This window comes from Lissotriton helveticus, chromosome 5_1 (genome assembly GCF_964261635.1).
Source record: "Lissotriton helveticus chromosome 5_1, aLisHel1.1, whole genome shotgun sequence".
NCBI lineage: Eukaryota > Metazoa > Chordata > Amphibia > Caudata > Salamandridae > Lissotriton > Lissotriton helveticus.
In genome coordinates this window covers 1,383,018,259-1,383,040,810 of record NC_136065.1, presented here as the reverse complement: position 1 = coordinate 1,383,040,810, position 22,552 = coordinate 1,383,018,259, and the positions used below count along the sequence as shown (strand labels likewise).

The window sequence follows — 22,552 nt, the reverse complement described above, 5'->3', positions numbered from 1 at the left end:
TGAACTGGGGTGGCTTGGTGAGCAAAATAATGATGGATTAAACTCAGATCTGTGACTGGGGATGAATGTTTTGCCATTGTGCAACATTCCGTCCATCATCTTGTGTGTTTTGCTGGGTAAACAACCTTTACAACGAAACTTTTACATGCACTACCATTACAACGCGGTCATTACAACGCAAACCATTACAACGCATTGCGCTGGGGGGCTCTCTAGGATAGGGAATACGTTTAATTTACTATCCAACACCTTCCCTAGTGTCCACGGGGACTGGAGTTGGAATAGTAAATTTAACTATTCACTATCCAGCACCCAAAAGCACTATGCGTTGTAATGGATTGCGATGTAAAAACCGCGTTGTAAAGGCAGGCGTTGTAATAGCCTGCGTTGTAACATCATACATCCGTTTTGCTGTTCACCCTATGTGGGAAGGGTATGCCCAGACGTGGGTCCCGCGCTCACTACGCCACTGGAGTCAAGCTATCCTGGCTGATGAAGGCTGATAGCCAGAAACTGGTCCTAGGATGTTTGATTCCTGTTCAGGGAAGACATGGCTTGGCAGTTCGGTCTGGAATCTTCCCATGAGGCTCAAGATCAAGACTGATTTGCATATGGCCATGTCTGAACTAGGGTAGCTTGGTGAGCTAAATAACGATGGATTAAACCCAGATCTGTGACTGGGGATGAATGTTTTTCCATTGTGCAACATTCCGTCCATCATCTTGTGTGTTTTTCTGTTCACCCTATGTGGGAAGGCTATGCCTAGATGTGGGCCTGTGCTCACTACGCCACTGGAGTTAAGCTATCCTGGCTGATGAAGGCTGATAGGCAGAAACCGGTCCTAGGATGTTTGATTCCAGTCCAGGGAAGACATGGCTTGGCAGTGCGGTCTGGATTGTTCCCATGGGGCACAGGGTCAAGACTGATTTGCATATGGCCATGTCTGAACTGGGGTGGCTTGGTGAGCAAAATAACAATGGATTAAACCCAGATCTGTGTCTGGGGGTGAATGTTTTGCCATTTTGCAACATTCCGTCCATCATCTTGTGTGTTTTGCTGACATAGATGGGGCTCTACTGACAGCCATAAACAATAGCCTAAATTATGTATTTAATCTACATTTCGCCACTAATATCTAAGTTGATGTTTTATGTATTTTCCAACAAAGTACATTTTTGATTGCACTTTGTTAGACAATTTACCTTGATTTAATGGCCACTGGAAGAATATGACATTTAACTCTTTGTAAATTTAACATAATCTTTTGTGGGAGTTTCTACTGCATACATAATGTGTCAACATTTCAGAACTATTATTGCAGGGAAGTAACAGTTATGTATGCAGCATGTGGTCTTTCATAGCTTAAATTGCTGTGCTGAACGTCTCTCCAGTGTCATTGGCAATTTCTACAACAGCATGTGAATCTATGCAAGAACAAAATGCTCGAGAAGTACTGTCTAAGGATTGTTTCAAGGACCATTACCGTATTTTTTTCTGAGATGAATGCAACGTTTTAGTTACTCTTTTTTTCCTTTTTCCTTTTAGAGTATCTGGGTGGTGACGTTTATGTCCTGTGTCGTTTTAGGACTGGCCTTTGGACTGGCAATTGCATTGGTGTTCTCCCTTTTTACAATATGCATAAGGACACACAGGTACTATGTTTGGGGGGAAAGAGTATATTCACATTAAAAGAAGGTTGACATTTCATGAACATTAAGACTTTTTTTTATTGTTTCAGTACAAAGATTCAGCTTATTGGTCAAATTCCAGAAACAAACATTTACCGGAATTTTATAGAATATCCTGAGGTATGTTAAGATGAACTACTGCTTTATTTTACTTAATTTGTTTTCATCTACTTTCCTCTATACACTTTTATTATGCTGCCTTGAACCTTGAACAAGGTATTATGTTGCTTACAGAAGTCAAATGATATAGCCAGCAGGAGACTTTCTTGGTTACAATGTCTCTCTCAATCATGTTTCCTATTTATCACAAGTTATTTTCTACCTGAACTAGTTAAAATGGGCAAAGATTTCCTTAAATTGTGCTACTGCTAAGGGGCATGAAAAATTGCAATGTTTTCCCTGAGCAATTCAAATTTCACCTAGACCTACCCGACACCATGCTGAAAACTTGGAATTTTCAGCAAAAAATACACTCCAGCTTCATACATCACCGGACTTCACCCGAAATTGCTGTTATTTACAACGTGAATGGAAGCAGTATTCCAGCTTAATGGCCTGGGTAATGGTTGCTCTTTGATCTGACTGCAAACCTGCCTCTGTAGTCATATGCCCCCCCCTCCCCCAGCAGAGGCACGAGTCCTCCAAAACCCTTAAATGGACAAACCGGAGGGGTTGTAAGCCATGGGAAAAGTGTGCAATTGACCACGGTCCCCACTTTTCAAGCCCTCCCCCCCGTAATGTCTTCTGCCACTCTTGTTTTTTTTTCTCAGAACCTCTCCCACTCTTTCCTCTGCCTGTAAATCTGTCACTCAGTTTTATCGATTTTAGGGCATATAGGGCCCGATGTAGGTAATTCTTATTTACCACTTCTTAAATACCGAATTTTACTGATTCGGTATTTAAGAAGTGGTAAATATGAAGGGGGAGATGTAGGTATTTCCAGATGTGTAAATACCAAGGCCCTGATGTAGGTAAATCCCATTTACCGAATTTGAAATACCGAATTTTACCGATTCGGTATTTCAAAATCGGTAAATGGGATGTAGGTCCCAACATCTGGATTCGTTACCGAATCCTTAACAATTCTTTAATTACCGATTCGGTAAATACCGAATCGGTAATGCCCATTCATTCCTATGGGCTTTGAAGCCCATAGGAATGATTAGGCATTACAGATTCGGTATTTACCGAATCGGTAATTAAAGAATTCACAAGGGTGCAGGGGGTGTCACTTTGACACCCTCTAGCACCCCCAAAACGGGCATGTGTGCAATGTGGCACACAGACATGCCCTAAGGGCACGTCTGTCTGTCACATGGCACATGTGTACATGCACAGATGTGCATGTACACAGGAATCGGTTTTTTACCATGGATTTGTATTCCATGGTAAAATACCGATTCTGTAAGCCATGTGCTGATGGAACATAGGCTACCTACATTGCATTTTCGGTAATTTTACCGAATCGTTATCATTACCGAATCGGTACATATTACCGATTCGGTAATGATAACGAATCGGTAAAATTACCGAAAATGTGCCCCTACATCTCCATAGCCCTTTACCGATCGGAAACGGCCGAAAATCGGTATTTTCGGCCGATTCCGATCGGTAAAGGGCTACCTACATCGGGCCTCAAATCTTTAAGATTCGGTATTTACCGAATCTGGAAATACCGAATCGGTATTTCCTATTGATTCCTATGGGCTGTGAAGCCCATAGGAATCAATGGGCAATACCGATTCTGTAATTACAGAATCGGTAAATACCGATTTTAGCAAGGGTGCAGGGGGTGTCACTTTGACACCCTCTGGCACCCCAAAAATAGGCATGTGCGCCATGTGGCAGGCATACATGCCCTAAGGGCAGGTCTGCCTGTCACATGGCATAGGTGTGCATGCACACATGTGCATGCACACCGGAATCGGTATTTTACCATCAAATTGGATTTGATGGTAAAATACCGATTCTGTAAGGCCTCTGGGACTCTTAAGAGTCCCACCTACATCTCGGTGCCTCAGAATCAGTAAATTTACTGATTATTTATTTTACCGAATCGGTAAAATTACTGAATCAGTAATTTTACCGATTCGTTAAAATAATGCCCCCTACATACCTGTCACCCATATACCGGTCGGTAACGGCCGAAAATACTGATTTTCGGCCGTTACCGACCGACCTACATCTGGCCCATATATCCCAAGCACAGCTATGCAGAGTACAGCAATCGCCTTACCCCAACCTCTAATGGCGGCGTACCACAGCGGGATGGCAAATCCCTCAGTATTACGGAAAACGCTGAATTTGTTTGTGAAACAAACAGCATGCCGTGGACATCAAAAGTTTGCAAAAGTGGTTTTTTAATCACCAAAGTTCCGACAAAACACTTTTTTTGTCCAAACTTTGGTGATTAACAAAACACTTTTGCAACCATTTGATGTCCAAGGTATGCTGTTTGTTTCACAAATTCAGCATTTTCCAAAATATATATATATAGAAACGGTTGGACTATATACAGCAGTCAGGGAAGGTATTTTTTAAATAAGTGATTGCGAAACCTAATACAGGCCGTATACGTATACATCTATAAGAAAGACATTTATAATCTATGAGGAAAGTTGCAATTATATGTTTACGTTAAGGATACATGCCAAATTGATTGATGTACATTGCATGAAATAGCAAGGTGTTTGAAGAGGTTTTTTTTATCCAAATATTAAACTATTTTTTAGTATATTTATATGGGTATCAAATGTATATATGTATTGTAGATATATGAATTTATATTTTTATACAAATTGAGATTAATCTAATGTATATATTGATTTAAATTGAAATATTTTTCTATTTATGCATTTATATTTATATTGGAAACAAATGGGTTTTACCTCGATGGACACCATGTCCTTTATTTAAAAAGCGTAATGTTGCACATTGTATTTCCTCATTGTATATTAGTAGGCAATCAAGTGTTGATTTTCGCACACTTTTTACAATCCATAAATACCTTCTTTTGTGTCTATGACATGTCATGTGATCAAGCCTCGGGGTAGAAGCGAAACGTGTCATGGCGGATTGCTGGCTGTTTATGAGCACAGAAATAAAGCACTAAAGGATTGCACTAAATTGGGTCCGCTCCTCGTTATTCTTTCCAAGTGAACAGGACTCTGTGAATGGCGACGTTCGCGAGCTATATATATATATATATATATATATTCACTGAAAAAAACAAAGGTTACAGGGACGTTATAGTTAAGTTCAGATTTTACACACACAAAACCATAGAATTTGGGAGTTATAGTTATCTCAAGTAACTATAACTCGTGCCCTTAGGTAACTATAACTCACGCCCCCATCATGCACATTTTTGTCTTCAATAATTTCACTGCAAGTGTTGGAGTGATTTTATCAATGATGTCATAGGAGACGTCATGAGTGATGTAATATGTGGGGTATTTAGCAGAGCATGGCGAGGGAGTGAGGCCCCGCTCTTTCCAATTGGCTGGCAGCCATTCCGGTTCCTGCTCCTGCGGGGATGTAAGGAGCCTTAAGGAGTGTAGCTTGGTACACAGCACTTCGTCTTGCAAGACACCTGTCCACAAGGATTCATTAAATATCCCCACACAACACCATCCCAGTAGTGAAGCATCTTGGGACTTGTAGTACCTACAGTGCTGTTTGTGGTGTGTGATCACATGTTTGGGGGATGGCGCTTAATCTCACCAATGAGAGGACTGCAAGAGTAATTTAAACAAGGGTGAGACTGTGTTCCTTCTCAGCAGCGGCATCTGAGGAAGGCCCTACCGGCCGAAATGCATTATGCTCACCTATTGCTTCAATAAAGGCTCCATGCTGGATTCCCCGTGTGGCCTCTTCCTTGCTCTTTGAGGGATGTTCTTGCTCCATTTTCCGTGTCTGCCAAAGGCGCGTCAAGAGGCCTCGCTCTTTCAAGTTGGCTGGCAGCCATTCTGGTTCCTGCTCCTGCAGTTTCTCATTGTCCGAGGTATTGGATCAGTGCCAGCCCACCTCGGAGTGCGTGTTCTCGCATGGGCCGCCACCAGTGGTGGTTTGTGACTGCACATGGAGTTTGACTTATTACAGTCATCTTCCGACCTGGCAGAACTCGCTCTTTTGGGGTTAGAGCGTATGCGGGGACGTAGGAGCCTTAAGGAGTGTAGCTTGGTACACAGCACTTCGCCTTGCAAGACGCCTGTCCACAAGGATTCATCAAATATCCCCACACAACACCGTCCCAGTAGTGAAGCGTCTTGGGACTTGTAGTGCCTACAGCGCTGTTTGTGGTGTGTGATCACATGTTTGGGGGATGGCGCTTAATCTCACCAATGAGAGGACTGAAAGAGTAATTTAAACGAGGGTGAGACTGTGTTCCTTCTCAGCAGCGGCATCTGAGGAAGGCCCTACCGGACGAAATGCATTATGCTCACCTCTTGCTTCAATAAAGGCTCCATGCTGGATTCCCCGTGTGGCCTCTTCCTTGCTCTTTGAGGGATGTTCTTGCTGCATTTTACGCGTCTGCCAAAGGCCTGTCAAGAGGCCCCGCTCTTTCAAGTTGGCTGGCAACCATTCTGGTTCCTGCTCCTGTAGTTTATCATTGTCCGAAGTATTGGATCGGTGCCAGCCCACCTCGGAGTGCGTGTTCTCGCATGGGCTGCCACCAGTGGTGGTTTGTGACTGCACATGGAGTTTGACTTATTACAGTCATCTCACGGCCTGTCATCTCACGGCCTGGCAGAACTCGCTCATTTGGGGTTAGAGCGTATGTGGGGACGTGAGGAGCCTTAAGGAGTGTAGCTTGCTACACAGCACTTCGCCTTGCAAGACGCCTGTCCACAAGGATTCAACAAATATCCCCACACAACACCGTCCCAATAGTGAAGCATCTTGGGACTTGTAGTGCCTACAGCGCTGTTCGTGGTGTGTGATCACATGTTTGGGGGATGGCGCTTAATCTCACCAATGAGAGGACTGCAAGAGTAATTTAAACAAGGATGAGACTGTGTTCCTTCTCAGCAGCGGCATCAGAGGAAGGCCCTACCGGCCGAAATGCATTATGCTTACCTGTTGCTTTAATAAAGGCTCCATGCTGGATTCCCCGTGTGTATATAAAAAATATGGTCCTAGACACAATTTATAAACACGGCTAGTGATGTGAGTATTACTTCTTCACAGTCGCCTTGCAAGACGCCTGTCCACAAGGATTCATTAAATATCCCCACACAACACCGTCCCAGTAGTGAAGCATCTTGGGACTTGTAGTGCCTACAGCGCTGTTCGTGGTGTGTGATCACATGTTTGGGGGATGGAGCTTAATTGGTAGAAATGCTTAAACATACATGCACAATTTGAAAACAATAAATTTCACAAGCACAGCCCAAGCGCTGTGCAGGCTAAATTTGAAAAGAATGAAGGGACTAGAAGGCTGGTTTGCCACTCAAACTCACCTTAGATGCTACAGCAGCAGCAGAAGCAGGTAAGTAAAAGTATTACAAATCCCTAGGCCGGTTTGCCACTCAAATTCACCTTAGATTCTACAGCAGCAGCAGAAGCTGGTAGGTGAAAGTATTACAAATCCCAAGAATAAAATGACTTACCCTAATCAGGATTTCAGTGTATGGTCCAATATATTCTTGCACCAAACCGGCAAAAATCATGCAGTTACATAGATTAAAGAAGTATCTTTTATTTTAAAAGTAAAAATGCAGGCCGGCTGCACTACCTAAAAAGAAAAACCCTATCGAACTTCTACATATAAGAAAAAACACGACCCATTCCACATCGAAAAAATGTGCAGAAACCATAAAGGAAAACAAACATATAATTAGTCTGTTGTGATTTATTTAGCAATGGCCAGCTTTAAGACATGATTAGTTTCCTGTCAGCTGATAAGCTTAACAAGGCCCACAATGGTTTAAAAACAACTTCTCACTCACCAGGAAGCCGTTCCTCTGCACTGCGTGAAGAGAGAAACCATCACATTTGTGCATAAAAAAAACCCTGGCCCAAGCCACCATATCTAAAAAGTGTGATGAAAACATAAAAGAAAACAAACATAGAGAGCCTTTTGTGCTCTGTTCAGCAATAGTCTGACTATTTGCTGCCAGTAATAATATTTGTTACTTCTCAGAAAGAAAGCCATCCACACTACTTAAAAAGGAAAAATATGCTTTTGCAAGAAACACAGGCCCAAGACCCTATGTCTCAAACATGTGCAGCAATAACAAGGACAAGCATTTGTAATGCAATAGGTCTCACCTTTGAAACATCTACTGTTTTTTAACATGGAGGCTTTGACACTATACATTATCGCACATTACTGCAGAAGAGCCTTGCTCGCATGTATCTTCAGCACAGTGACATCCCCAGCTCATGGTAATTACCACGATACAAGGAAGAAACAACGATTTCAGGTGATTATTATATATATTTTTTAAATCACGGAAGCACGAGTAAAAGCAGGCACTGAGTATCTCTACTTGCCTTTCAGTGCAGTGATGTGGTAACATGCAGTGGAATGCATTTTTTTACCCACTATGCTGTGGCGATACGCCCATAGGAATTTCCCCCATCTTTGAAATAACAACACATATGGTCATATCGCCACAGTTGTTTTTAGTGAGCATAGAACTGAAGAGTCCAAGTCGGTCATTTCGGGATGGTTCAAGACCATGACACTTTGTGGCCTGTTGAGTTTCCTGTTTCTGATAGATACATCTGCCAGTGGATTCCTCACCTTGTGAATATCCCCCTGCGCCAGCAACGTTCGGAAAACTCTTTTGTAGTACGCCGGCGTGGACGACGTCACAGGAGCACGGCATTGCGCGCGACTCCGGCTGACGTCACCGACTCCTTATAGGCCTACGTCGGCTTGATGACATCAGTTCCCTTTTTTCCGCGTCGTCGACGCTAACGGTTTCTTGGCATCTCTTGTGTTACGGATAGTGACTTTGTTGCTATTTGTGTGTTTCTGTATCTTTTTCGAGTTGCTGTCTTCCGCCGAAGATGTCGTTGAAGAAGAAAGGGTTTAAGCAGTGCGGATCGTGTGCCAGGATGATGTCCATAACCGATCCTCATAGTGATTGTTTGTGGTGTCTGGGCTCGGAATACAATGTCGGAGGCTGTCGATCCTTTTCTAAAATGAAACGGAAGGCTCTGCGTGAACGAGAAGCTAAACTCCTTCTGGCCAAGGTAAAAGGAAAGGATGCCAAGAGGTCTTCGAGGTCAAGATCAAGACGCTCGAGGTCGAAGCCGAGATCGAGGTCGAGGTCCCGATCGGAGTCGGCTTCGAAGTCGGCTTCGGGACATGCTTCAGGTTCCTCGAGGAAAAAACATAAGAGGAAGAAGCATAGCTCGAGGCACCATTCCTGCATGGAGTCGGATTCGAAGAAGAGGTCTTCTTCTTGAACGCATCGTAACGACTTTTTGTCTCCCACACCATCTCGTGGGCCTGTAGGTGAAGCCTCGCCTTTTCAGTCCCGAGGGCCATCTCCGGATCCGGGACAGGATCCGTCTCTGGATCCGTGTCAGTCTTCTGCACATGAGGAAGAGGACGTTGAGGATCCTCAGGCTTCGGCGACTCCGGTGCATCATCCAGAGGAACAGGAGGGTCAAGAAGAAACTATTCTAGTGCAGCCTCCTTTGGAGCAGCCAGTGGGTTCGTACCCTACGTTTCCTTTCCTGGTCCTGGTCAGGACCCCTCGCATTTCCTTAATGCTATGTATGGCAAGTATGCGAGAGCAATGTACCCCACTGGTGCTCCGGCTGGTCCCATCGGTCCATTGTCGTACAACTTGGGTGTTCCTCAAGCTTACGCTCCGGCGCCTTTTCTGCCGTTTTTGCCGAAGCCATATCCACCTTGGCTTGGTTCGGCGCCGCCAAGGTCATCGACTCCGCACACGGCTTTGCCGGCTCCGGAGCGCCCTTGGGATCGGAATCGAGATTCGACGCCGGTTCCAGCTTCCCATTCTCAGGCTGTTCCAGCTCCTCACTCGACGCCGGCCCCGACTCCGTCGGAGTCGTTACCGGATCGGTTGGAGTGGTCGAGGCGTAGAGCTCAGCATCTCATGGAAGAGAAGGAATATGAGGATCCTGAAGTGGAGGAAGGCGAACTTCAGGACCAGAAAGATTATTTTGAGGTGCTGCATAGTGCAAGTGGTTTGGAATTTTCACCTGAATGGGTGTTGCGTGCAGTTTCTGATGCACCCTCAAAGGATGTGGCTCCATACCATGTTGTTATTAGGAAGGCTGCAGAACTGCTGAACTTAACTTTGCCTTCTGTAGAGTTTAAATCTAACATCCTTACTGAGGTTCTACATTCACCTTCTTCTGTTGTTGAGCCGACTCTCCCGTTCACTGAGGCTCTTACTGAACCGATATTGGAAGTCTGGAAAAAGCCTCCTACTGCTCCTGCAGTGTCTAGAACAGTGGTGAGACGCTATAGGGTGGCACCTGGTGACCCTGAGTTCTTGACTTCCCATCCTTCGCCAGAAAGTCTGGTGGTTCAGGCGGCTTGTTCAAAGAGGTCGGCAGGTGCTTTTCCCACAGGTTCCAGGGGATAAAGACTCAAAAAGGTTGGATCAGAATGCTAAGAAGGTATTCTCGTCAAGTAGCATGGCCCTGAAATCGACAAATGCTACTTGACTGCTGGGCAGATATGTACATGCTTTGATGGACACGGTTAAGCAGTTATCATCTAAGCTTCCGGAGGAGTATAGGAAGAACTTCAAAGAGGTAGTGTCTGACACGCAGGCTGCGGCTCGCCAGGTGATTCAGAGTGGCATGGACACGGCGGACTCTGTGGCTAGAATAATGGGATCTTCAGTCGCCACTAGAAGGGCCGCTTGGTTAAAGTCGTCCGAATTTTCGACTGATGTTCAGGCTGCTCTGTTGGATTTGCCTTTTGATGGCGCTGACCTTTTTGGGAAGAAGGCTGACGCTGCCTTAGAAAGGTTCAAAGATAGCAGGGCGACAACAAGGTCTTTGGGCTTACAGACTAGAGGCTCTTCCACCAGGAAATTCAGGGGTTTTGGAAGGTCTACTTTTCGTTCCTATAAGCAGAACCAACAGCAGCAGCAACAGCAGAATCCTTTGTAGACAAAGGGGTCGTGCCCGTGGTCGTCAAGCCTCCTCCTCCTCAACTTCCTCCTCTAATACCCACCCCCACCTACAACAGCAAAGCAGCCCTAGATCCACCATTCTGGATCATACGGGTCCTGTAGGGGGTCGGCTTACTTATTTTCTGCGAGATTGGGAATCGGTTACATCAGATCTTTGGGTTCTCAATCTCGTAGAGAATGGGTATGCTCTTCCCTTTCGGGAATTTCCCCCACATTACCCTCTTTGTCAAGGTTATTGTTCGGAGGACCACCTGCTTCTCTTGCAGGAAGAAGTCCTGGCTCTTTTCAGAAAGGCTGCGATAGAGGTGGTGCCGGAGCAGAAAGGGGTCAGGGATGCTACTCCCGGTATTTCCTGATCCCCAAGAAGGATGGCAGACTTCGTCCAATCCTGGACCTTAGGGTTTTAAACCTCTATCTCAAACAGAAGTTCAAGATGCTCACTCTTGCGCAGGTTCTTCAGGCGCTGATGGAAGAAGACTGGATGGTGTCGATCGACTTGCAGGATGCTTATTTTCATATTCCGATCCTGAAGTCACACAGGAAGTATCTCCGTTTTACGGTTTGCAGTTCTTCCGTTTGGACTTACTACTGCGCCTCGAGTCTTCACCAAGGTGATGCTGTGGTGGCAGCGCATCTCAGAAGGTCGGGGATTCCAGTGTTCCCCTATCTGGACGACTGGCTCATCAAAGCAGAGTCGCCGGAGAAGGTGCTCCATCATCTGCAAGAAACAACTCAGTTGTAACACAGGTTGGGGTTTTCGATAAATGTACCCAAGTCTCACCTGGTGCACTCCCAGCGCAACCTGTTCATAGGTGCGGTACTGGACAAAGCTGTGTGTCGTGCATTCCCTCCTCCTCAAAGGATTCACGACATACAGGAAAAGATACCTTTATTTCACAATGGAGCGGTCGTTCCAGTCCTGAAGGTCCTTCGTCTGCTCCGTCCTCTGGCTTCTTGCATTCTGTTGGTCAACCATGCACACTGGCACATGAGGGCACTCCAGTGGTGCCTCCGCAGGCAGTGGTATCAGCACAACGGAGATCTCAGGGAGTCAGTGAGCATCTCCAGAGAAACTGCGGTGGATCTGTCTTGGTGGGGCGTGGAAGGCAATCTGTCTCAAGGAAAGCCTTTTCAACTGCCTCCATCGGTGGCCACAGTGATAACGGATGCATCCACTCTAGGGTGGGGTGCTCATCTGGGGGATCTGGAGGTCAAGGGTCTTTGGTCTCCAGAGGAAAGGTTGCTTCACATCAATCTTCTGGAATTGCGGGCCATACGTTTGGCACTCAAGGCCTTCCTCCCTTCCCTTCCCTTTGCGGTTGGTCGGTTCAAGTCCTGACGGACAACACCACCGCGATGTGGTATGTCAACAAGCAGGGAGGAGTAGGGTCGCGGTGTCTCTGCAGAGAGGCTCTGCGTCTCTGGTCCTGGGTTCAGGACCATCAGATTTGTCTAATGGCAAATCATCTGGCCGGGGTTCTGAACGTCCGTGCAGACAGTCTCAGTCGGCAGTTCTCGGCCGACCACGAGTGGAGGCTTCACCGGGAGGTGGTTTGTAACGTCTTCCAGACGTGGGAACCTCCTCAGGTGGACCTGTTTGCCACTCACGAGAATGCTCACTGCCCGTCATTCTGCAGTCTCCAGTTTCCGATGCAAGGAGCACTGGGGGACGCGTTTCAGTTGAGTTGGGACTCGCAACTCCTTTACGCGTTTCCTCCCATACCCTTCATTCCTCGGGTTCTGAGGAAGATTCGCCAAGACCGGGCCCAAGTTATATTGATCGCCCCGGATTGACCAAGAAGGGTGTGGTACACAGATCTTCTCCACCTCTCCTCGTACCCGCCGCTCCGTCTCCCTCACAGGGCAGATCTCCTCTCTGAGATGGAGGGGCAGGTTCTACACCCCCACCTCCAGACCTTACACCTTCATGCCTGGAGATTGAACGGGGCAACCTGAGTTCTTTTTCTCTCCCTCACGATGTGGTGAATGTCATCTTATCAGCCAGGCGTGATTCCACCAAGTCCGTCTATTCTTATAGGTGGTCTAAATTTGTTGCTTGGTGTGGGGAGAAGTCCATTGACCCTTTAAGGGCTTGTTTGTCCAATATTCTTCAATTTGCACTTTCCTTATCCCAGCAGGGTTTTGCAGTGGCTACTGTCAAAGGTTATTTGTCGGCCTTGTCGGCTTTTCTCTGTTTGCCGGATCAGCCGTCTCTGTTCTAATCTCCTGTGGTTTTAAGGTTTCTGAAGGGTTTCACTAATGCATTTCCTCCTACTCCCTTTATTGTGCCTCAATGGGACTTAAATCTTGTCCTAACCTTCTTGATGGGTTCTCCCTTTGAACCCTTGCACAGGTGTCCCTTGAGACTTTTGTCTTTTAAAACGGTCTTCCTGGTCGCAATTAACTCGGCAAGGAGGGTAAGTGAGCTTCAAGCTCTTAGCTCAAAGCCCCCATTCTTGACTATTTATGCTGAAAGAATGGTTCTCAGGACCAGGGCTGCTTTTCTGCCTAAGGTGGTTATTCCATTCCATTTAGGACAGTCCGTTACCCTCCCTACCTTTTATCCTCCCTCTCACCCTTCCAAGGAGGAGGAGAGGCTTCATTGCTTGGACCCTAAGAGGGCGGTGAGCTTCTACCTGGACAGGACAAGGGAGTTCAGGTTGGATGACCAGCTGTTCGTTGGATTTGCTGGCTGCAGGAAAGGAAGATCTGTGCACAAGCGCACTCTTTCAAGATGGATAATATTATGCATCAAGATCTGCAACTCCCTGGCGGGTAAGGACCCTCCTGAGGGTATAAGAGCTCACTCTACTAGAGCAAAGTCTGCTACTTCTGCTTTATCTAGAGGTGTACCTGTTGAGGATATTTGCAGAGCCGCGACTTGGGCCTCCCTCCACACTTTCGCAAAGCATTACTGCTTGGATACCGAGGTGAGGAGGGACGGCCACTTTGCGCGCTCTGTCCTCCAGGATTTTCTGGTATAGGAGAGTGGACACCCTCATCCGGGAGTGGGGACTGCTGTGGGACTCTATTCACAAGGTGAGGAATCCACTGGCAGATGTATCTATCAGAAGAACAAGTTACTTACCTTCGGTAACGCTTTTTCTGGTAGATACAGTATCTGCCTGTGGATTCCTCACTGACCCACCCGCCTCCCCGTTGTCCACTCTGCTATACCTGAGTTTATGTATTTTTATGTATATTTATATTTATATTTGTATATATATTGGTTTTTTTCATACCTTTGCTACGCACTATGTGTGCAGTTTTGAATTGTATGTACTATGTACACTGTATATATGTATATCTACTGTCATTGGTCCATCCGGGTGCCTCGAAGGCACGGAAAAAAGGGCGGAACTGATGTCATCACGCTGACGTAGGCCTAATAAGGAGTCGGTGACGTCAGCCGGAGTCGCGCGCGATGCCGTTCTCCTGTGACGTCGTCAGGGCCGGACTGGGAACCACAACCGGCCCTGGCAAAGTGCTCGGCCGGCCCCCCTCCCCACTCGGGGGAAGGGGGTTGGAGGGGCTGCCGAGCCCTTTGCCAGGGCCGTTTTTTGGCCGATTTTGTTGCAGGACCGATTTTGCAGCTATGCTGCAAAAGCGGCCCTGTAACAAAAACGGCCCCCAGGGGCCCAAACCCGGCCTCCACCGGTGCGGCGCACCGGGGGATTGCCCGGTGCCCGCTATGGCCAGTCCGACCCTGGACGTCGTCGACGCCGGCGTGCTACAAAAGAGTTTTCCGAACGTTACTGACGCAGGGGGATATTCACAAGGTGAGGAATCCACAGGCAGATACTGTATCTACCAGAAAAAGCGTTACCGAAGGTAAGTAACTTGTTCTTCTGAACAATAATTGTAAAAAGTCACCAAAAAGCGAAGCCTGTTGACACTGCCAATGCTTATTTTTATGTTGTGAATGCTACTGTCAGTTGCCATTTATTAGTCCTGTAAACATTAGGTAGAACAGTAACCCAACATAGCTGTACTATCTTTAGTGAATTCATAAGGCTAAAGGTGCTTTATCAGCATTCAAACCTAAGACTCGGAGAAGGGCAAGCTGAGTCAGTCTTGGTAGTAGTTGAATCCATGATCTCCAGAACACTGCATGTGTCAGTTGCGAGAGTTCATATCTGATATTCAGTATTCCTTGCAATTCTAAGCAGTCTGCAGCTTGTAGGAACACCCTGTCACATGATTTACATTTGGACACAGGCACAGCTTGTGTTAGGGTAGGTGAAGTTTGCATGTCACGTGGTTTGAGAGTATCAGGAGGTGATTTGATTAATTATAATTTCAGGGAATTTTCATGGTCATCCACATACAAAGTGTATGAGAGGGTGGCATGAGAGATCATATGAGACAGTGTGGCCTTGGGGCAGCCCAAGTGAAGCTGTGAGGGTTTTGAATGCGATAGCAGGTGGCAGAGACTTGCTGTGCATGAGATGAGATGCTGAGCTCTAAACCAGGGGCATAACACAGGCCTCTGCACCCTCGACAGCGCAGGGGTTCCCCCAACTCTTCAGGGGGCCCAAACATCCAAGCCTAACATATATCTCAGATATATGAGCGACTCACCTCATCAGATTCAGAGGGGGGGGGGGTATCATTTTGCATTACGCCACAGCTCTAAACACGACGGAGATGGCAGAAGGTGGCACACATAGAATGAGTACAAGCATTAGATATGGGTCAGAGAGAAAGTAAGCACCAATCTGCGGAACACACCAGGTATCGGAACACATGGAGAAAAATACTGCCTATCAGTGAGAAATGGTATTGTCCAAAGCTGTTTTGAATATAAAATCAGGGCTTTGGGTGAGCATATTACTGAAAATAAAAGATTTGAAAAAAATATTATTGTCTACAGGTGCTCGTGGAAGGCAAGTTTCTATGGCCTGGAATCTAGGAATGTTAAAGTGATTCTGGTATTTTACTGACCTCTGCTGGTCGTTTTCTATCAAGAAAGTTAAATAGAGGCAGTTGCCAGAAAAAACAAAAGAAAGTCCCTAAGCAGAAAGCAATCGGGTATCTTACTGACCCCTACTGATCGATTTCTATCAAGAAAGTTAGAAGCAGTTGCTAGAAAAAAAAGTCCCTAAGCAACAGCGGAAGCAGACAAGACTTGGGGTTAATCTTCAGGGCCCACAAAGTACATGCAACAGATCTTCAAGACAGCGCGAGCGCTGTGTAGGCTCGACCTAAAAAACAAACATAGTTAGCTTGTCGAGCTCCTATTTGTAATGAACAGCTTTGTGGCATGGTTACTTTGCTGCCAGTTAATAATCTCGACAATGGTTGAAAATAAAATTTCTCACATACCAAAAAGCAGGCTCTCAGTGCTGCTCTAATGAAAAGATAACAGAGCCATAAACACTCCGGCAAGGGAGAAACATGGGCCAATGCTACGGGGCCTCATTTATGAAAAGTGACGCATTGCTGCGTGAAAACAGCGATGCGTCACTTTTCACTGCGCCCTCCTTGTGACACCAATGATGCGTCATATTTACAGTATGACGTATCATTGCGCAAGGAGTTACAGATACGTCAGTATTTCTGACGTATCTGTAGGCGCAAAAGTGACGCATTGCTGGAGTGTGTCAAAAAGTGACGCAACTCCAGCAATGTGTACTTTCACATGGGGCAAGCCCCATGTGAAAGGACCTGCGTCAGTCTTACGCCTGCTGTGAGGCAGGCGCAAGATTTTGATGCATTTGAGTCCTAGAAGTGGCGCAGTGAAATCTCATAGATTTCACTGCGTCACTTCCATGACCCTTTCTTGCGTCAATACGCCCCCCTTGCATACATTATACCTGGCGCAGGTATAATGTGGCGCAGGGGTTTGCAAAGTGACGCATCTACCTAGATGCGTCACTTTGTAAATATGGCGCAACAAGGCGCATTTTTTACACCACTGGTGCGTCACAAAAAGTGACCTAGCTTTCCTGAACCTTGGTACCCTCACCAGTCTAGCCAATGAGGAACGAAGCAGTCTTCTTGTAGTGTACCAGTCAAATTTTGTTTGCATCAATACAGGTCCTATCCCATGAAGGGCTTTGAAAACGAGGCAATAATCTCACGCATTATTGTAATTCAAATATTTTTGTGGGCTATTACCATTAGTAGGGCACTGTCGCCATAAAGTGAAAGGATAATATTTTGATTACCAAAATGAATGCCCTTGTTGTGCAAGGCCCTAATTAGGTCGACCCTAAATAGCACTTGTGCTGTTAGGCGATCTGTTGTCCATACCTTGTGGGGTCAGACTCCTCCCACACTTTGGATTGGGTTTTGCATGTGTCATTTAAGAATTGTAGCCTGCAAATGGCTAATGGTGGATGCATGTCCCACTTTTTCCGAGAAGTTCAAACCCATGGAGTATTGCCTCGGTACAAACAGCGACGCCCACACAGGCCCTACGTGCAGACCTTCATGGTTCCTCTCCTTAATGTTATAGGACATGCTCTAGTCCTAAAGCATGCCCTGGGCACTCAGGTGTCACGCGTTGCCTGCCCTTTGTTTTGCTAAAAGTTTGTGAAATCCTGTGAACAGCACTAGCACCGCACTTTATCTACTTGTTTTGTTGCTGGAGTTAGTTCTATTTTTAACCCGACCAACATGTAACACTCAGCAGGTTTTGCTTTTACCTCCTTGTTGTAATCAACTATTTCCAGCTTCCATGGATGAAAAATGCCATCTACTGTTTTCGCGAATATTATGTGGCCATGGCGACTGTTTGTTTTAAATACCTAAACACATAGGGAGTGTCCATTATTTCTTCTTTGTGAATTTTGCTTCCCCTCCTTTGTCCTCTAGGAGGCGCAGGCTTTGTATTCTGCAGATCGTGTGCACTTCTGCCCTCCAGTGAGAAGACTGCGGCTGCACTCTACATGCTCCTGCTGTGCTCATCTCAATCAGCGATGGCCCAGCAGCTGATGAAACAGGGAGGAAACTGAGGCGACAGTATCCAGCAGTCAGTGTGGAAATTAAAGGGCTGGTGAAATTTGAAGAGAAGCAGGCTGTGGGGCTAGTGCGAGTTGGGCCTCGTTCAGGAGGCTAGGTTTATAGGTACCCGCAAGGCAGAGACAGCACAGACTGGCCAGAGAGATGTCAGTCTCCCAGACAGAGGGGTAGCACATTTTAAAGATCTAGAGAAATTGGCTGAAAAGGACTGCCCAGTTTGGTCTGGCACTGACTGAAAATGATGTACCTGCTGAATGACTGATTGGAGACAATGAGGGCTTTAAGTGAGATGAAAAAAGTAGTGGTCTCAAAGCCAATGTAATTAACAGTGTGGCTTAAAAGCACCTAAGCTAAAAAAATCTGTACTCCGCATAGAGTGCCATCCGACCACTATTTTGCTGTTTCTGTCATTGCATCCAGATATATAATTCAACAAGTAACGATACATTTACAACAAGCCAGGACTATTGGCTTTGTTAATGGTTGTTAGTTGCATAAGATAAATAAGCAACAACTATGGCTTAGTTGTATAGAATATTGAAAATGCTTCATTTCTGAACTGAAAAGAACTATAACAAGTCTCTTTGAAGTAACATCGAAGGCAGTGAAGGGTGGCACTGCAGCATAGTTAAGATTTTTTTTTTCACCCTGAGGGTGAGGGCAAAAATGGAGAGCTTGATAGGGATCCGCCTCAGCACCTGCTTTCTAGATCGGGTGGCAGGACCCGGCCAACTTAAAGCCCTGGGGTCAGCTGTTTCAGGCTGGATCCCACATGGGTTGACATTGTTTGCCACGAAGCACTGCTCCCGCTTTTCTTACAGGGGGGCCAATATTGCAGCACTGCTGCAGAATCAGCCCCCTGTAAAAAAAGGCCCTCCCCACCACAAAACCGCCCCTTACCCCTTCGGCCCATTGGGGAAATGCCCGGAGCCCGCTACGACCAGTCCGGCCCTACACAAGAGACTGGGAACAGCGCTGGAAATCACAGGTAAGAAAGCTCTACATCTCTAGTGGACGTCCTTTGTGCCACTGAAAGCACAGTGACCACCAAGCAGGGTAAGTAGGGTGATTTGACAACCAAGTGTTCTGCCCGTGTTTTACGTGCTTTTAAAAATACTTAGGTTCCTCTGATCTGCGTGGTTTTCAAATCACTCACACTTTGGATGCAACATTTGCATCTCCAGGGTTGGCACAATTAGCCCGTGCTGCAGTCACCCCTTACACCCATATATACTGTGGAGAAGTGTGGCTCACTGGTTAGAAGCGTAAAGGAGTTAGGCCCATAAAACTGTAGGGTTGGCTGGACCGTATAAATACTATATCACACAAAAAAAATGCCACCCCACCTTACTTGTAAACTCTTACTAATAAGCAACACATAAATCTTAATTAGACATGTGCGGTATATTTATTTATCTCTTTTTCAAGTGCTTTTCAAAAACAATCTTTTTAGTTGTATGTCAGAGTAAAAAAACACAACATATATAATATATATACACAACAATTTGACAATTAGACAAGAAAAAACATTACTACATAAACAATGCAATCACTATATACAGTCACTATACACAACAACACATATATTTCTACTTCCACTTGTTCCAAAGGGCAAGTCACAATCCCTTGCCTAAATGACCATAAATGAATTGAAGTATATGGAACAATAATGGAAAAACACAGTTGGAAGGAGATATCAAGACTCGTTAGTTCTGTAATTCAGTGATTATTATTAAAGAATTTTCAAACTCCTTTTTTGCCGACGCGTTTCGAACTCCATACAGCTGTTATGGGTTCTCTTCAGGGCCTTGTCACTTCTATCTGTATGTGTGTAAGGAAAAAGAACACTCTTTCAGTGTCTATTTCTATAGCCTCATATTGACATTCCGCTTATACCTTCTTTAAGGTCCATATTACCATCACTGTAGCCAGCTGAAGTACTCCTATCTCTGGGGTTGGGTCTTACGAGCTGCAATCTGAGGGACATGCAAAAATCCCATTTAGTCTCAGCTCCCACTGATCACCCTACAGTTACTTTCAACAAGAACACTGCAAGACATACCTTCAATATCGTTTTTTGGGGTCCGTCTATGGGCGTCTCCCTATGGTGCGGGGTTGTTTTGGACCTAAGGGGAACGCAAGATTAAGTTAACACTAGGGGACATAGGTGAAGTCTTCACTCCTATTCATTATCCCTTTTCCTTTTCTCATGTAAATACCTTATGGCGAACACCGCTGGCCTCGGGGACGGCTTTGCTTCATTTCATTTTCCGCCTCACGGATAGTCTGTACCACCGTGCGCACCGCGCACTTGATTCAGTGTGTTATCTCCGTTAACAAATATGTCCCACACACTCGCAGTCCTAATACTTCGTTCTGACTCAGGGCGCTGTTCAAACAAGAATCAAAAAGCAGGTTTTTAGTCACCCTGCGTGCGAGTAAGACGCTGAAAGCGTCTGTGTGCCCCCGTCCCAGCTTACCTAGTTTGCAGCAACCTTCACTCGTCAGTTCTCCGATAACTGTGGAGGGCGGCGGCTGAAGTGTCTGGTTGCTTTAGACGGTCACATGACCGTTTGTCTTCTGGGATTTGTAGTTTTCTTGTTGGGGACAGTACTGTATGTTATCATTCACGAAGAGAAACGTTAGTGGAGCCCCACATAGCTCTCTCATTACAGTCTTGTCACCTCAGACAGGGCGTTCAGCCCATTTTGAGTACTATTAAATTTCAAAATGAGGTACGCCTCTTTTTTGAGGAGTGTATCCTCAATGTCGATGGGACCCTTGTTTCCTGGTTGCACTACAATACATAAAACAGTCCATTTGAAATCCATTTCACTATGGTTTGAATCCAAGAAGTGTTGGACCATAGGAGCGCTTACGACCTTTTTTTAAATTCTTGACCTGTGTTGGGTAATTCGACTATTTACCTGCTGCGTCGTTTTCCCGATGTATATTTTTTGACAGGCGCACACCACTGCATAGACCACATTACGTGTCTTGCAGTTCGAAAAGCCAGTGCTTTTACATTTCACTCCCCTATGCTCAAACTCCGACCCTTCAATTGTGGAGTCGCACGATATGCAGTTTCCACACTTGTGGTGCCCCTCTATTGGTTTAAGCCCCCATTTTGAGAGTAAGTCGCTCTTTGGTTTGGGGGTTAGTATGTCCGCTCTTATTACACATTGGCCAATGCTCCTGTTTTTCTTATAAGCGAACAAAGGTCGCGGAAACGAGCAGTCAAGTTCCTCTAGCAGGTGCCAATTTTTTAGGACCATTTGCCGTATTTTATGGGTATCTGGTCCAAAGGTCGTGACACAGACCAACCTGTCCATGTCTTGTATCATCTTTCTTTCAAGTAAGCACTCCCGAGGTGTGTAATGTGCCCTTTTCTTGGAATGACTTAACAGTTTCTTTGGGTACCCACGATTCTTCATTTCTTCACAAAATCTAGTTGCATGTTTCTCATACTCGGGCATTTCGGAACAGTTTCTTCGTATCCGAAGAAGCTGCCCATAGGGCAGATTATCCTTCCCAAGAACGCCCATCTTATACTTTCTACCCAAGATTCACAAGAATCCGGAGGAACCCCCAGGACGACCAATTGTCTCGGGGTGTGAGTCTTGTTTGGAATCCCTTTCGAAATATTTCGAAACAAGACATGGACAGGTTGGTCTGTGTCACGACCTTTGGACCAGATACCCATAAAATACGGCAAATGGTCCTAAAAAATTGGCACCTGCTAGAGGAACTTGACTGCTCGTTTCCGCGACCTTTGTTCGCTTATAAGAAAAACAGGAGCATTGGCCAATGTGTAATAAGAGCGGACGTACTAACCCCCAAACCAAAGAGCGGCTTACTCTCAAAATGGGGGCTTAAACCAATAGAGGGGCACCACAAGTGTGGAAACTGCATATCGTGCGACTCCACAATTGAAGGGTCGGAGTTTGAGCATAGGGGAGTGAAAAGTAAAAGCACTGGCTTTTCGAACTGCAAGACACGTAATGTGGTCTATGCAGTGGTGTGCGCCTGTCAAAAAATATACATCGGGAAAACGACGCAGCAGGTAAATAGTCGAATTACCCAACACAGGTCAAGAATTAAAAAAAAGGTCGTAAGCGCTCCTATGGTCCAACACTTCTTGGATTCAAACCATAGTGAAATGGATTTCAAATGGACTGTTTTATGTATTGTAGTGCAACCAGGAAACAAGGGTCCCATCGACATTGAGGATACACTCCTCAAAAAAGAGGCGTACCTCATTTTGAAATTTAATAGTACTCAAAATGGGCTGAACGCCCTGTCTGAGGTGACAAGACTGTAATGAGAGAGCTATGTGGGGCTCCACTAACGTTTCTCTTCGTGAATGATAACATACAGTACTGTCCCCAACAAGAAAACTACAAATCCCAGAAGGCAAACGGTCATGTGACCGTCCAAAGCAGCCAGACACTTCAGCCGCCGCCCTCCACAGTTATCGGAGAACTGACGAGTGAAGGTTGCTGCAAACTAGGTAAGCTGGGACGGGGGCACACAGACGCTTTCAGCGTCTTACTCGCACGCAGGGTGACTAAAAACCTGCTTTTTGATTCTTGTTTGAACAGCGCCCTGAGTCAGAACGAAGTATTAGGACTGCGAGCGTGTGGGACATATTTGTTAACGGAGATAACACACTGAATCAAGTGCGCGGTGCGCACGGTGGTACAGACTATCCGTGAGGCGGAAAATGAAATGAAGCAAAGCCGTCCCCGAGGCCAGCGGTGTTCG

At 45.9% G+C, this 22,552-nt stretch overlaps 1 protein-coding gene across 1 annotated transcript in view; it reads left to right on the top strand.

Annotated features, from left to right (window-relative positions):
• Window positions 1-22,552, top strand: part of SLC26A8 (solute carrier family 26 member 8) — a 3,758,415-nt gene that overhangs the window by 2,252,676 nt on the left and 1,483,187 nt on the right. The window contains exons 9-10 of the mRNA XM_078644342.1: window positions 1,546-1,652; window positions 1,739-1,808. Of these exons, the coding sequence (XP_078500468.1) occupies window positions 1,546-1,652; window positions 1,739-1,808 (177 nt within the window). The remainder of the gene's footprint in view (window positions 1-1,545; window positions 1,653-1,738; window positions 1,809-22,552) is intronic.